Source organism: Oreochromis niloticus, linkage group LG13 (assembly GCF_001858045.2).
Source record: "Oreochromis niloticus isolate F11D_XX linkage group LG13, O_niloticus_UMD_NMBU, whole genome shotgun sequence".
Lineage (NCBI taxonomy): Eukaryota > Metazoa > Chordata > Actinopteri > Cichliformes > Cichlidae > Oreochromis > Oreochromis niloticus.
Window position 1 is genome coordinate 7534498 of NC_031978.2, and position 16137 is coordinate 7550634.

The window sequence follows — 16137 nt, forward strand, 5'->3', positions numbered from 1 at the left end:
GTGATGGGGGATTGGTTTTTCGTGTGTCGCTTGATAATCACACCTGTATTTTCTCATCAGACTCTAATCAGACCAATTACACGCGTGACGGAGAGCGTGGGCATGTTGATGCAGGGGAGCGATAAGGACACACACATACACACTCACACACACTTCGGGATTAAGCTCTCTGTCTTGGGGTATCTACGTCCCTTATCGGGGACAACCATCCCTGACGTGGCCTGTCAGCAGGCATGCCAAAAGTGTCGCTCACGCACAAACACATGCGAACACACTTAGGTCATGTATGCAATGCACCAAATATAATCTGTCTAAAAAAGAAAGCATGCCTCTCCTGTCTCACTATTTACCCTTTGATCCCTCTCTGCCCTCGTTGTGATGAAGAATACTCTGAAAGTCTGTCCATTCTCATACTTGTTTCGATAGGCATATGACGGCTTCGCCAGCCTCGGCATCTCTCGTCTCCTGGAGCCATCCGATATGGTGCTGCTGGCCATTCCTGACAAACTAACAGTAATGACCTACCTGTATCAGATCCGGGCCCATTTCTCTGGCGAGGAGCTGAACGTGGTGCAGATAGAGGCCAACAGCAACCGTAGCACCTACAAAGTGGGTGACTTTGAGACTGATACAAATGCATCCATAGACCAGGACAAGTTCTACGCTGAACTGAACGATGTGCAGCACCGCAAGGCTGACTCTCAGGCTGCTGCTTCTGCCAGCGGTGCCACCACTGAATCTAACGGAGCTGAAGCTACTGAGGGAGAGGTGAAGGAGCAAGGTTTGAAGGCCGAGGTAGGAGCAGTTTCGGCCAGCTTGATGACTCCAGGGCCATCGCAGTCTTCGCCTCCTGTCCCATCGCCACGCACAGTATTAGCTTCCACAGCAACAAACTCAACCCATGTGACGGCGTCAGGCTCTGAGGACAGGGGAAATCTACAGAAAGCAAACACTTTAGACCTTAGTGAATTACCACAGCAAGTGGAGAGGGAGATGGAGAAGGAAAGGCAAAACAAGAATGACCCGGGAGAGCAGAGAGGAGAGGGAGCTCCCGAACCAGCGTCTCCTACCAGGAGAGGAGCTCCTTTGTCCCACTCACCACCCCACACGAAACTGGGCTTCTCCTACAACAGGGATGCCGACCTCATCAAGAAAAAGAGGGCAAGCCTGCGTCACTCAGAGTCTGAGCCTGCATCAGACACCAGCTCTTCTCCAGTGAATCATACAGATGCCCCCGTCAAACAGGTAAATACACATGAAGCCTAACATTTTATACTTTATTAACACACTGTAGTGTTTCCTGAATATTGTAAATGTACGACCTTGGAAAGTAATCAACTAAATTACACACATCTAATTTTGAATCCAGCGCCTTAAAACACCTCTGGGTCAGTCTGCATGATCTGGACTAATTCTAACTGCTTAATGCAGGTATTAAGATTCTGACAGCGTTTACGTGCAGGTTCCTGCTTTCCCCCCTAAATGAATTGTGCTCATTTTTATCCTTGCACCCCTGAATTTGATTGAAACTTACACAGCTACATCAGTCAAAGACAGAGGATACGGTGAACATTCATTCCCTCCTGACGCTCACTAAGCTTCAAATCCCGACCTCGTTGATGCGGTTGCAGAGATGACCGTACTGAAACTCTCCCGTTCTGCATTAGATGTTGTCGTCACCTGTCTTGTAGCCAAGAACCAGACGCGTCTGGGCCGAGCCTTTAACACGTGGCGACTATGAAAGGCACTGGGAGAACCCCCTGCTTTGACATTTCATTATATTTTTCATTATATTTCTCATCCCTGCAGTTGATGGCAGTTGCACCGTGACTGCTCAGGCGTGGCGATGCTTTGCACAGAGCACACATCATCTCGTCTCTCACACACACCCTGTGACGCACACCTGTATCTGCGTGTGCGTGCACAATCACACTGAATGCACTGCTGCCTGCGTTGGTTAACCCCAGATTACTGCTTCTTGTTTACAAGTCGAAAGGTCACGGGGCAAGCGGGGGGCTATGACAGTCATGACATCCCATTTTGATCTGCTGTTATCTAGTTAGCAGGATGTATCCAGGCCAGATTTAACTCGTCGAAAGGATAAACATTTTTCAGTTATACAAGCAGCTGGGGTAATATTGCTAAATGTAAAAGCTCTGCTTACAATACACCCAGAATTACCTTGCAGATAAAATTCTGACTTCAGTGTGTGGTTTGCTTATTTGCCAAAGCCGTCATGCTCTCCACACAAATGGACCCAGACAGGGCTATGAGCCCAGGTGCCCCTCATAGAGTGCGTATCATAGGGAACATACCTGCTCCTGGATTAGAAAAGCATAGGGCTGAATTAATCCCCCACTTGCTGCATGTCCAGTAAAGAAATGTGAAAGCCGCTGGTGTGATAGTTTGCTGCTGAAGATAAACACATCACTCACCATTCTAAACAAAATTATTGGTTTCATTCTTCTGGGGAAATACTTTCAAAATTAGGAGTGCCTCTTTGACCACCGCACTCATGTTTTATTTTCTTTTTAGGAGCCACCACCTGCCCCTGTGTCGAGCCCCCCAGCTGAGAAGGTGAGTATGGTTTAAAAGAAATGGATTGATTTGAAAATACAGGCAGATTTCCACACTCTCTCTAACTAGCAACAATCTTTTTATCTACAAAGTTTTAGTACTTTAGACCTTGATCAGCAAGTAGTTAATTATAAGGAGAAGCTACCTTACATAGGAAGTGGCCGCAGTCTTGAGCAATAGGGCAAAAACACGGACAGTTGGAGATCCAAAGGCTGAGTAGTCATTCCTGTTATACTTTTTTAAAGTCCACTTGAAGTCAACTGCCTGGGTCCATGCATAGGTGGTGTATTTTGATATAAATTCTTAGTGAACAAGTCCAGGCAGTCACAAAATCCAGGCAGGCCCGTTAGCATCAACATGGACCCCGTTGGGCTTCCCAGGTAGACCCTAGCGGACTCGTGGATGCAGAAAGTATAAAACCTCCTTTTATCTTCGGTGACTTATTACCCAGGTGCTATACTAGGTATGGGTACCAAAGATGATTTTATTTTTATATCATTAAGAAAGTTAGATTTAAAAAAGCTATATATTATTATAAAACATTCCATAATTTTTTCCTCTATCTGGCATGCATGCTTATGCCACATTGGCAACCACCAAAGAGAAAAATGGTTACTCCACCTTTGGTTGGCGAGTGATTGCTGGAGGCTGTCGCACTACAAACCTCTTTGCAGTTTGTTTGGCCACTAGCGGTTTTTGATGGTTGTCACTGGTTTGCGTGGAAGACACTGACTTTTAAAACATAAAAAGCAAAAGTTGCCCCATTTGAAACTTGTTAGTTTTAGTGGTAATGCACAACAAAGTTTCACTACCGCTCTGTGGTAGAGACAAGTTTGCAGACAAGTCGGCATCCTCCATGAAAACCAAAGTTGACCACGTCAATCTGCTAGCATCCAAAGAAATCACAAGATTTTTAGTTCAGCTCCCTCTCTGCAACCAGTTTCACCTATGGGGAACCCGCAACCTCCAGCAATCACTCACCAATCAACCCTGGAGTATGCCAGGGGGTCACCGGTCTGTAGGTCTGTGTGACTGAGGCCTGGCTGAGGGAGCTTACCTTATTTATGGCACAATGTGATTACAACGAATCCTTCCCAGTTTCGGTTACAAAAGCTTTAGTTTCCTGAGTGTATTCTCTCTCTTTTCACATGTGTAGAAGGTCCTCTCTCGTCAGGAGGAGTTGAAGGAGAGAGCCAGACTCCTCTTGGAGCAGGCCCGCAGAGATGCTGCAATGAAAGCCGGCAACAAATACATCTCCAACTCAGCTGCAGCTGCACCAAACAGAGCTGCAGGTGTCTGTGATGTAAGTCCAAGCCTTCCTTTTTGTCTGTGTGGGATTGGAAGTGTTGGTATTGTCCACTTAAAAGAATGAAATTGTCTCTGTTCTACCATCATTCTGGTAGAGTTTGATCTTCGTTTCATCTGCCCAAAGAATGTTTTTCCAAAACTCTGCTGGGGTTTCTTTTTTTTAGATGTTTTTTTTACTGAGGTCCAATCTAGCCTGCCTGGTCTTAAAGCGTATGACTGGCTTGCACCTTGCAGTGAACCCTCTGTATTTACTTTCATGCAGTCTTCTTTTTATGGTAGACCTGGATATCGATAAATCTTCCTGGAGAGTGTTGTTCACTTGGTTGGCTGTTGTGAAGGGGTTTCTCTTCACCATGGAAATGATTCTGTGATCATCCACCACTGTTGTTTTCCATGGACGTCCAGGTCTTTTTGCGTTGCTGAGTTCACCAGTGCTTTATTTCTTTCTCAGGACATACCAAACTGTCACTCCTAATATTGTAGCAGTTTCTCAGATGGGGTTTTTTCTGTTTTCGCAGCTTAAGAATAGCCTGTTTCACCTGCATGGAGAGCAAAATCTTCCAAATGCAAGCACCTCACGCAAAATCATCTCCAGGCTTTTTTTCTGCTTAACTGATAATGACATAACGAAGGAGTTTCGTCACTTGCACATGAAATAGCCTTTGAGTCAAAGTAGTCCAATTAAAAACAGAGTGGCACAACTCCTAAGAAAGCTACATAAGGTCTGAATAAGGTCTGTGTAGTGAGTAAAAACTTGCTTGTTGTATGGCATCACGTCAGTGTGCAGGGAAAGCTAACAGGGTGACCCCACACCTCCCCAACCTCTTCAGCGCCCTCGTGTCACTTCCACAGTCTCTCTATTTGCTGCTCACTGCGCTTCCAACATGCTGGAAAAGCTTGTCCAAACTGTCTCATCCTCTGGCAGCCCACTTTGGTGAACACTTTAAGGAAAGGCTTTGAGAAGGAGAGAAGACTTTTCCTTATTAACTTCTGCTGAGACTCACTTACACTCTGCTCTGTGTCCTGAACATGTCAGTGTGGAAAGCTCAAATATGGATGGACTCCTCCGCTCTCTCCTCTCACCATAAACATGTCTCCCCCCTCTCTCTCGTGCTCTCTCTCTGCTTAGACTCTCTCTTTGGTCATCTTGACTCTGCACAATTTTTATGACATCCCCCACCAATTTTGCTGCCCCCTCACTTTCCCCTGAACACTGAGTAAATGTTGTACACAAACACCTGTCAGCAAAAGTACATTCATGGTAAAAAAAGGGGGCCAAAAATCGCTGTAGCGAAGCAAACTAGACTAGAGAAGATGCGAGTGAAATTGCCAGCTCTGAACTGAGCACGGTCCACTGAACATAATATACTGGGAGGAGGGGGCACACTGATGAACCAGGAGTTACCCTGGGAAAGCACTGTGGTCAAATCCTCCGTTACATTTCCAAATATTTCAGAGAAAAGGAAAGGGGGAGGGTTAAGAAAAAAATATGGTCTTGTGAGAATTGTGACAACAAGGGATTTGAGGGTAAAATGAAATAAATACCTTTTGGTAATGAAATATCTAAAAGGCAGCAGCCACATGCCCCTGCGTTTGCTCCCTGAATCCTTAAAGAGAAATATGCCCTTGAATTAGATGTTTTTAAAGTGTGTATGTGTGTGTTGTCAGTGTTTGTTCATGTTTGTGCGCCGGCCACAGGAATAACCAGTTCAGCATAATCTGAGGAAATAAACGAGGACCTTCCAAGGACTGGGAGGCGTTAAAAGTCTTCAGTGGAAGAAAGCAAATTAAAAGAGTTTTTCAAAGCTGTTGCAGTGCTGATATATTTCCTTAGCCACAAAAAAAGGTCCTCTTCTGTCCCTTGTTGTCTGGCAAGATGGCGGACTTCACTTAGATTAGCTCCTTAAAGTAGGCAAACCCACCCCTCCACTCTTTCTCTCTCTCCTCCTTATTTCCTCACTCATTTCCAAGGACAATTGGTTAATAACCCCTAAACACACACTTACTTACACATACACACACACACTCCTCTGCATAAAAAAGGAAGGGAAGCAGGAGCGGTGGGAGGGAGATATTGAATTGTTTACACTTTTTTTAATAGAAAACATTGATCAAAGGAATACGACTGGCCTCGAGGCCAATGTGCTGATAATTGTTAGTGATTCAGATTAGATTACTTGATGTCTTGTTTTGATTAGCATGAGTGTGTGTGTGTGTGTCTGTGTTATCAGCTGGAGAGGCCCAAGCTTTTCCCATTTAACTCTCCATCTGTCTAAGTAGGTGCTTTGCGGTTTAGCATGCATAAGGTATAATTTAATTCAGTTAAAGCAGGCTTCGTTCTTCAAGGGAAATGGCTAATGTGAGGGAAAGGAGGGGCTTACATTAGCTGCTTTAGCGTATAGCTTTCAAAGCACAAACGACAAATGAGTCATCAAGTGTCATCTTTTAAATGAAATCATGTCTTACACAAAGCTGCAGCTGTCAGGATTTTTATATGATAATGCAGTTCTCTTTTATCGAAAAACTGATACTCCAGAAAACTCGTAGTTTTAGTGCTAATTATATTACACTGGTCAGCAGTATTTCAGGAGTTGTATTCTGAGATAAAATGAGCTATTACTTATTTTGTCTACCAGCTCCAAAGAAGTTAGAAGTTAAAACGGCTGTTTTTTTCTGGCGTTTTTAAGCGATTTAATTTTTCCTGTTTTTACACTTGTGCACTAATTAGATCAAAAGAAGATCAACATAGGTGAGATTTAATATAGAAATTAAAAAAATCAAAGCCAGGCCAAAATGTTGTCTAAGTGGGATGGTGTGAAACAGCGATTAATTGGAGATTGATTACCCAGAGTGTTAAACATTAAAAAAAGCAAACGTTATTTATTATTTAACACTGTAGGACATCATCTTGTAGGATTAGAAATTCCTCATCCTAGAAGAAGTCATGAATCTAAAATTCACCTCAGAATTTTCCATGTTCTTAATCCACAGAGACAACCATCAGTCTAACCTCTATAAGAAATGCTCCCTTTGAGTGTTGTTACTTAGGTTTTAGGTTTGAAACCTTCTTTCCCCACAGCTAACACTAAATGTGACAGAAACCTCAGAAACATATACAAACTAACACACTGACTGAACCCATAGAGCTCAGCTATACTAGCTATCTGTACTAAAATCAGGTCTTCATCTATTCATGTGAACATAGCACGAACAATATGTTAGACACTTGTTTGCTCTGTGTGTGTGTGTGTGTGTGTGTGTGTGTGTGTGTGTGTGTGTGTGTGTGTGTGTGTGTGTGTGTGTGTGTGTGTGTGTGTGTGTGTGTGTGTGTGTGTAGCCCTGTTCTCCTGACCTATGCTCTCCCTCCTGCCATCCCTAATTGTAGCCCACAGTCACTGCTTCTTTCATCTAAGGTCACAGGTTCCTCTCCTTCTCCCTGCCTTCTTAGTCTTTCTCTCTCCTCTTCACTCCATTTCTCTTTCATGTCAGATTTTTGACTTCTAGCCCCAGTTCTTTCCTTTCCCATCTCTTTATTTATCTCTGTCTGTCCTCTCTCTGTAGTCTTTGATGGATGACCAGTACTACTAATTGTTCTGTGCTCACCAGCGTTGGCCTCACCACCTCCTCCTCCTCCTCATAGGTGGCCTTCACAACACATCAGTAGTCAGTGGTGCAGATGTCTTGTAATGTCGTAATGTCACCACCCCCTACCTAAGCAGTAGCCAGATAGGTAATTAATGAGCTTTCCTAAAAATATCTAGACTTTTTTTTTTTTTGTCCTTAGGCCTGACATCCCCAGTTTTGGTTTTATTCTTTCTTTTGCTCTTTGGACTTTCCCACTGTTATTATTTTAATAGGAGGTGTGTGTCTGTGCGTGTCTCTGTGTGTCTGTTCACTTCAGGTCTTCTCATCCATTAGCAGATGAGAACAGTAATTTCACACCGGCCTGGCCAGGCTAATTATCAGGATCCACACTTGGTTTGGGGAGAAGTGTGTGTGCATGTGGACCCACAAAGCAAAATGTGCAACTATGTGTGTTCCTTTGCAGAAAACTGTAAAGCAGAAACTTGTGTGTATGTGTGTGTGTGCAGATTTGTAGCACCTGTGCATATTTGAACGTCTTTTTTTATTTTGTGTGTGTGTGTCTTTGAGTATGTGTGTGCTTTGCTTGTGGAATGCGTTCAAGAGTGCACGCAAATGCCTCGGTGTTTTCCAGGTAAGAGAGTTTCCCTGCTCACTGACTCGTTGTGATTCCTATAATTGGGTCCCGTTTGATTTTTGCCGACCAGCACCCCAACCACCTCTTCCTCCCCCTCTTCCCCCATCACCCCCCTTATTCCTCCTCCTTCTCCTCAGCAGTGGAGAGGACTCCTGGGTCTCTGCTGTTGTGACCTGTGGGTGTTGTCATCCACTCCCATCTGCTGTCTGTCCTCTGATTCTGACTCGTCCGTCATCTCCTCCTTTCTTTCTGAATTTGATTTCTTTCTGTTTTAAATTGGGGACCAAAACAAAGCCCTCTGGCTGAACTGTGACGTATGTAAAAAAAAAAATAATTAAAAAAATTATATATATATATATATATATATATATATATGTATGTATAAAATATTATTATTATTATTATTATTATTATTATTAAAAAAAAACAAGAAAGAAAATATCCAAGAGCCATTAAAAAGGTTACCTTTTACCCAAGGCCCTCTGACTGAACCTTGCGTAAAAATTCCTTTAAAAGAAAAACACATTGTGTGTTATTTATTTAATTTCATATATTTCATTATAACAGTTTAGTATTTTGTCTTTCCTTCCTTCCTCACTTCCTTTCTTTCTTTATTTTGTCATTTGGGACCAAAACAAAGCCTTCTGGCTGAACATTGTCATTTTTAGTAACCTTTTCAAATGCTGAACATGGAAGTTGTGTGTGAGTTCTTCCTGTTTTATTTTGGAAGCATTACATTCAGGTCCTTACCAGTGGCCCATTATAACAGGTCCCTTCTTTTTTCATAAACTTAAATAATCCTGAAAAAATAATCGTAGTCCTCACATATTCTGATTTCAGTTTTGTTCTCATGGATTTGACCATTGAAAATGCAACCAGTAAAAGGTTGTCTGTGCAGCAGAAAGAGGAAAAAATGTCTGTTTTGAAAATGCAAATATGGCCGTATGCACTCTCCTTTTTTGTCCACACACTGTTCTTTACTCCCCTCCTCCTCCTCCATCTACTCTCCTTTTCAGCCTTCTCCCAGCAGTAATAGTTTTTCTCCAGGTCTCATTTTAATGTGGCTGCAGTGCCATTCTTCTCCCGGTTCTCATTTTTTTCCCTCTTCTTCCTCTTCTTCCTTCCCTCACCCCCTCCTTTCTTCTTCTTGTTCTCTGTCCTTTTTGAAGAATCTGCCCCTAATGAAACTAAATAGTTTGGTGGGGAGTTTCTTTGGACTATGTGTGCGTGCTTGTCTTGGAGTGTGTGGGTATGTGTCATGGCCGAATTGGCTGGAGTGGAGATCAAAGGCAGTCTCTAAATTGAGTGTGTGTGTGCGTGTGTTAACGAGCAAGAGAAAGACAGCTCTCTGAATTGCATCACAAGAGCTGATCAAGCCATCAGAGAAGAAAGCGGTAACTCACTTACACTTACATACCTCTCCTGAACACATGTACCTCTCCTCCTTTCTCTCTTTGTTATATTGTTCACGTTTGACCAAGTGGAAGTGTCAAATGTTTTTCATGTCCATCCTCTAACACTGGTGTTTTGCCTTTTCTCTTTCTCCCTCTTTTTGTTCTGTTTTGTTCTCTGTATTTTATTCATAAAGTATCAAGTTTGGAGAACGTTTAAAAATTGATGCAAAACAAAGGCATTGTGACCCAACAATGATGTGATATTGGTCACAACGCAGAATGGTTATGTAGGATGCATCATGATGTCCGCATAACTCAAGGAAAAAAAAAGAATCAAAAGTCAAAAAGCAGGACCTGCATATTTGTTCAATGGTCTGTTTCAACAGTTTAATAATGGCACAGTCGATCCTTGTAAAATGGGAGTCTGTGGGGTTTGGTTTGCTTTTGGAGCCAGATTCAAGTGTTCATTTCAGACTTATTATAACAATAACAAACTTGTTTAGTAAACAAAGAAAGAAAAAACAATGCAATAAACAAAATAAATTCTAAATAAGTGAAATAATGATTAAGAAAATTAAAGTGAACTTTTTCAGTAGGGGCAAGTTTGAAACATGGAAACCTTAGTGATACACAAAGGATATTAAAGAGAAACTGATCTGAGTTTAGTTTAATGCAGATTTTGGAGTATTTGGAACAATATTGAGGAAAATTAATCAGATGATGAATTTAAAAAATTGTCCGGTACCAATGAGTTTGTCAGAGATGGCACAATGCCCTGTTACAAACTTGCAAACTGCTACAAAATATCTAAAACCTAAATTTGATTTTTTTTTATTTATTTTTTTCTTCTACACATTGTATTTTAATAGCTATTTTGACTAACAACTTGTTATTGCTGGACCTGCATATCTGGACCAGTATATCTGGAACAAGCTAAAGTGCCTCAATGAATGTCTCCGCCTCAACCCCGACACTTTCGAGAACTTTCTCAGGAAGCAGTAGTGGAACTAACACAGGCCATAACTTCTAAAGTGAGTTCTGTTTTCTTCAAAAGGGGGCAGGGAGTTGATCTCATGTTCTCCGTTTCTCTATTACTATGTCCCTCCGCCACCTCCTCTCTCACCTCCTTCACCTTTTTTGTCTCTCCCTCCCCAGCAATTATCCTGTCTATTTAAAGGGCAGAACCTTCCCATCATACTCGTCTGTCAGAGCGACGGTCTCCTCTGACTTTTGTGTGCATGTCCCTACTCAACCTGTTCTACCTGTCCTACTGTACAAGTGTCCTTTGTTAAGTATACACACCGGCTTACACACTGTGCTGAGGGCAAACTGTTAATTCAACTATAGAACCACAGTTAAACAGAACTTCAAAAGTCAAATACACTAACGTATTTGCTCATTATTAAAAAATCAGCTGAATTTTAAATGCACACCTTTGTTCTTCTGCATTTGTGCCACATACTCAGTACTTCAAAACGATATTCTGTCATATACAAACCATATGAAATTTTTTTCGTGCAAAATGCCTCCTGTGTCATTCACACATGATTCCACTGCTGCTTCAACTGTTAACAAGTAAGAGATACCAAAAAGATTTTGCACATACGGTATGTATAAACAAAAACTAGATTTTTATATTCTCGAACCACAGATCATTTTGGCTCTGTTATCAGACAATCAAGGTATGATTGAAATTCAGACTTTTTGCTTCAATTCAAGACATTTACCAAAAGTACTGCTTTTTTATACATAGCCCACCACTTTCAAGTAAATGGTAAATGGCCTGTATTTATATAGCGCTTTCTAGTCCCTAAGGACCCCAAAGCGCTTTACATATCCAGACATCCACCCATTCACACAGACATTCACACACTGGTGATGGCAAGCTACGTTGTAGCCACAGCCACCCTGGGGCGCACTGACAGAGGCGAGGCTGCCGGACACTGGCGCCACCGGGCCCTCTGACCACCACCAGTAGGCAACGGGTGAAGTGTCTTGCCCAAGGACACAACGACCGAGACTGTCCGAGCCGGGGCTCGAACCGGCAACCTTCCGATTACAAGGCGAACTCCCAACTCTTGAGCCACGATCGCCCCACAAGGGCTCAAAAGTAATTGAACAAGCAGGTTGATGGCCAGGTGGGCTTGTTCCCACATTCACTATTTAATGACACATGAAGAAGATATAATATCTGAATTGATTCCACTTTTGAACTTACAGTTCATTGCACTTTTCTAGATCTCTCAATGAGGACTAGGAATGTCAGTGCAAGTGAGGGGGAGTTCATAAGTATGAAAAAGACAAAATAAACTCATCAGAGAGACAGTAAAAACGTGAGGAGGAGACAAATCAATAATCTGGTACTTTCTCAAAAATAGGGAATACACTGGGCAGCTCAGAGACACCCCAAGTCCTGAGAGACCACAGAAGACAACAAAAGTTCATGATAAGAAAAAATACTTCACAACATCTAACCAAGTCAAGAACACTTTTGACATTGTCAAAGTCTAAAACCAAGAGATGCCTTCATGAATGCATATAGAGAGGATTTAAAACAAGATTTAAACTAGAGATGGACCGATCCGATATTACGTATCGGTATCGGTCCGATACTGACCTAAATTACTGGATCGGATATCGGTGAGAAATTAAAAATGTAATCCGATCCATTAAATATAAAAAAAAACCACCTCACAAAACTTGCGACATTGCGTAACTCGGCTCATAACCGTTGCACGTTGGAGCAGTGTGCTCACGTGATTGAGCGGCTGTGTGTATTTGTAGCCTCGCTACCAAACCAGCATTTCATCTCCGAGGAAGTTATCCCAGGGAGAAGTAAAGCAAGTGTGTAAGTTCATCTCTGAATGTTTGTAAAGCGTTCCGATGTTAAGCTTAACAACCGATATATGGAGCGACTGCCTCTCTCTCTCCCTCTGCTGCTGCTACTTCAATCGTGAAACTGATCAATGATCAGCTGATCGTCTTTTCTGTCGCAAGTCCGTCTCTCTTCTTTGTTTTTGGTCCACTTTGCACCAGAAAGAGGAAACCAGCGGCTGAACAACAGCAGCACGTTTAACCTTGATAAGCTGTTGTTAGAATTTATTTAATATTACTTTCTACACCAGGATCCTTTTCTACGTAGCTGACGGCTGGTAACTGTGCAGGGGCGGATCTAGCAAAGTTTAGCCAGGGGGGCCGATAGGGCATGAACAGGGAAAAGGGGGCACAAAGACATACTTTTCTTTCTTATTCTCATTTAAAATGTCTAGCTTTTAATAAATAATTATCTGAATCTTACACCCAAAGTTTTAATCTGATGTAAAATGTATCCATTACTGTATATAGTAACTGTTAAGTCTAATATACCCTAGTAAGCTATAGTACTTTTTCCTTTGGGAAGATACCATCTGTGCAGTCTGCAATTCTGTTGAAGAAAGATGTTGAATCTATTTAATTATTCTTGAAAAATAATTTAATTCTGTGCATTTTTTTTCACCCTGCATCAAATTAAAGTTGATTACATCAATTAAGCATCATGAGGTGGAGGGTGGGGGGTGGTTCCCTATTTTTTTTTTTGCTGGGAGTTTGCAACCCTATTAGTTAGGTTGCTTAATATTTCTGCTAAGTACTCTTTAAAATACCAGAATAGGAAGGATGGAGTAGATTTAAGTTTATTAGATTGATCAGTGTTGCTGAACTATGAAATATTTTGGGTGCAGTGTATTTTTTACATACAGGTATAACAGAATAGCTTTAGTGTTATTGTTTATTTAAACTTGAGTATGAACTTATACAAAATGCAGCAAGATATTAAAAAAACAGTTTTATTGATTAAAAAACACACTATATCGGATTCATATCGGTATCGGCAGATATCCAAATTTATGATATCGGTATCGGTATCGGACATAAAAAAGTGGTATCGTGCCATCTCTAATTTAAACTACTAGTTACACTCGAGGCTAAGAAGGCCAAAAACAGCTTAAAGAGACTGCACAGTTCTGTCAAACAGATGAAACCAGGATGAACTTGTACCAGAAATGTCAAGAGCAACGTATGGAGGAAGAGAGAAATGGCTCATGATCATGATTACCTCAGTTTGTCTGATTACGTCTGAGCTCCTGACAATGGGAGACTATGTATAAAAAAAAAAAAACAACCTTGAATTAAAGCTGAAAAACTTCAATCTCATCTTCATTATCTGATTTAAAATCCACTGTAGTGCAGTATTTGTAGCACCGGCTATTGTCCAAATACTTACGGACCTAACTGTACTTAAAACCTCAGACATAACCTTGCACACCACTCCTGCATCTTTGCAGTTGCACATAAACACACACTTAAAAGTATACACTAACACACAGGTGCATAACCCGCACTCCTGCTCAAATTCCACGCCGACATCTCTCAAATTTATATTTATGTACATATAACACACACATACAGGCACACACAGACCCCTATCATGGGCACGCACCCGTCGAATCATAATTAGGCTGTGTCCTGGTTCTTTGATAGCCATGTACAGTGGCTCTTCTTTATCTTTATCAAATGCATTGATCGCTGTGGGCCTCGCACGCCCATTGATCCGCGCACTCTGTCTGGAGCTAGCCGATAAGCTCTCCCTTTCCCTCCCTCCCCTTCTCCCTCTCTCACTCCCTCTCCCTTCTTTTCCATTTCTGTTTTTACCTAAATTTGAGGACAAATATTAGATTTATTAATTTGGTAATATTGTCAAAAATACTGGCATTGCCCTTTTCAGTGGAATAAACAGATAATTAAGCCAAACAGAAGTCCCTGCTTTTTGTTTAGATGTTTTTTTTTAAACTGGAAAACCACATTTCCCATAAATCCCACTCCTTCTGTCACCAAGAGGATGATGATGTTTGTTCCTTTCCACCTTAATCTGCTTGCTCATCCCAGAATATAGAGCTGTAAATACCTGCATTAGCTGTGTTTTACTCTGAGGATAACGTTCCAGAAAGGATCTGGGAAAACTGGCCTTTTAGCATCTTTGTAGAGGTTGAAGTATTAGTTATCTATCCATAACCTTATAACCTCATCCATAACCATAACTTCATTATATTTGTTGTTGATTAAGTATTGCTGAGTCACGAGATCTTATATATTTACGTGTTAAAATGATATGAGCATACTATAATAGATCATTTTAGTGTTACTGAAAATATAACCTATTTTGTAACAAGTAACAAATGACTGTCTAATAAAATCTAAGTTTGTGTTTTCTTTAACGATTCTTTGCATAGAAACTAGTGAAAGTCATAAAAATTATAGTGGACTGTATCTGTGGGCATTCCTGTGTGGTTGCTTGAAGGTTAATAAAGATGCTGTCTATATTTAGTGATGTTTCAACTAATTTGTTGCTGAATAATTATATGTAAATGACAATTCTTGTTGTGATTATCATAAGTAGGCACATGGTGATATGGTAACAGAAAATCAGAGAGTTTAACAACTAACTGACTTCTACCTGAATCTCTGTGGCTTTTAAACATTGTTGAAGTGTGTGTGATTACATGGCTATTTGATTGGCTTGGTGCGTGCATGTGTGTTCTGTGGTTCTTTAGTGTGAGTGTGTGAGTCTGGACAAGATAGAGACCTAAAGCACCTCTTGACTGTGAATTAGCCTGTCATGACAAATGTCTGGAGCTGCATGACTGGCTGCCAGACTGGCTGGCTATCTGGGAGGTTGGCAAACCCTTTTAGATAGTGATTGTGTGCGCGTCCCTTAGTGTTGGTGTGGGTGTGTGTGCGTGGCATGACTGTGTGCCCACGCCAGGTCTCTGTACATGACCAGTGGTGCGTGCCCTCCCTCTCTCCCTCCCTCCCTCTTTCTACTTGCCCAGAAAAGAGCAACCAAGGCGACAACCTGCTCCCCTTGCTCAGACAGAGCTTCCAGAGCGGAGAGAGGTCCTCACTCGACGCCAAGCCCACAGAGGAACCCTCTGTCTCAGACTCGCACTCATCCGTTCAGCCTCTCTTCCACTGGATGTTCCCAGCAGTCAGTGGAAGACAGTGGAGGATTGTTCTTGCTGTCGCCATTTAAAAAAGAAAAGTCTCTATTCCTCCTGGGTTTCCATTCTTGAAGCTGTGCTGCCCAACGACCACCAGCTGACAAGCTTTCTCCTCTTTTTTTCATTCTTGCTTTTTCATCCCGGCTTTGATCACGTAATGATCTTTCTGCTGGTTTTTGTTTTTTGTTTTTTTGCTTGTTTGTTATTTTTATTAATTTGCATTCCTGTGGCTTTTTGGATCCACCTTTGTTGTTGTCTTGTCCGGCCAGGTTAAAGCGTTGTGTCTGTATCTATTGCCACTTTCCAACTTGGAAGTACTGAGTGTAATCGCCACTTAATTTTAACATTATGTCCACTAGGTAGCATTTAATCTCCACATGCTCAGCTACTCTTCCCTAAACTTCTGGCATATTGTGTTGCTACAGAACAATGAGTTGTAATTGGAATTGCAGCAGTGGTAACACTTGAGTGACCAAAATAAATCTCAACAGGTTTTGAGAAAGAATTAGAAATTTGACAGTAACCAGAAATGACCTCTCCTCACCCAAGTCTACATTATTTAGACCTTTAGACCATCAAAAGAGCCTTTTTTGACCAAGTGGGG

At 41.7% G+C, this 16137-nt stretch overlaps 1 protein-coding gene across 6 annotated transcripts in view; it reads left to right on the plus strand.

The window, feature by feature from the left end:
• Window positions 1-16137, plus strand: part of ehbp1 (EH domain binding protein 1) — a 159240-nt gene that overhangs the window by 89883 nt on the left and 53220 nt on the right. For all 6 annotated transcript variants that reach the window (XM_019366884.2, XM_025897774.1, XM_003438236.5 and 3 more), the window contains 3 exons: window positions 427-1245; window positions 2536-2577; window positions 3734-3880. In XM_019366884.2, coding sequence (XP_019222429.1) covers window positions 427-1245; window positions 2536-2577; window positions 3734-3880 — 1008 coding nt within the window. The remainder of the gene's footprint in view (window positions 1-426; window positions 1246-2535; window positions 2578-3733; window positions 3881-16137) is intronic.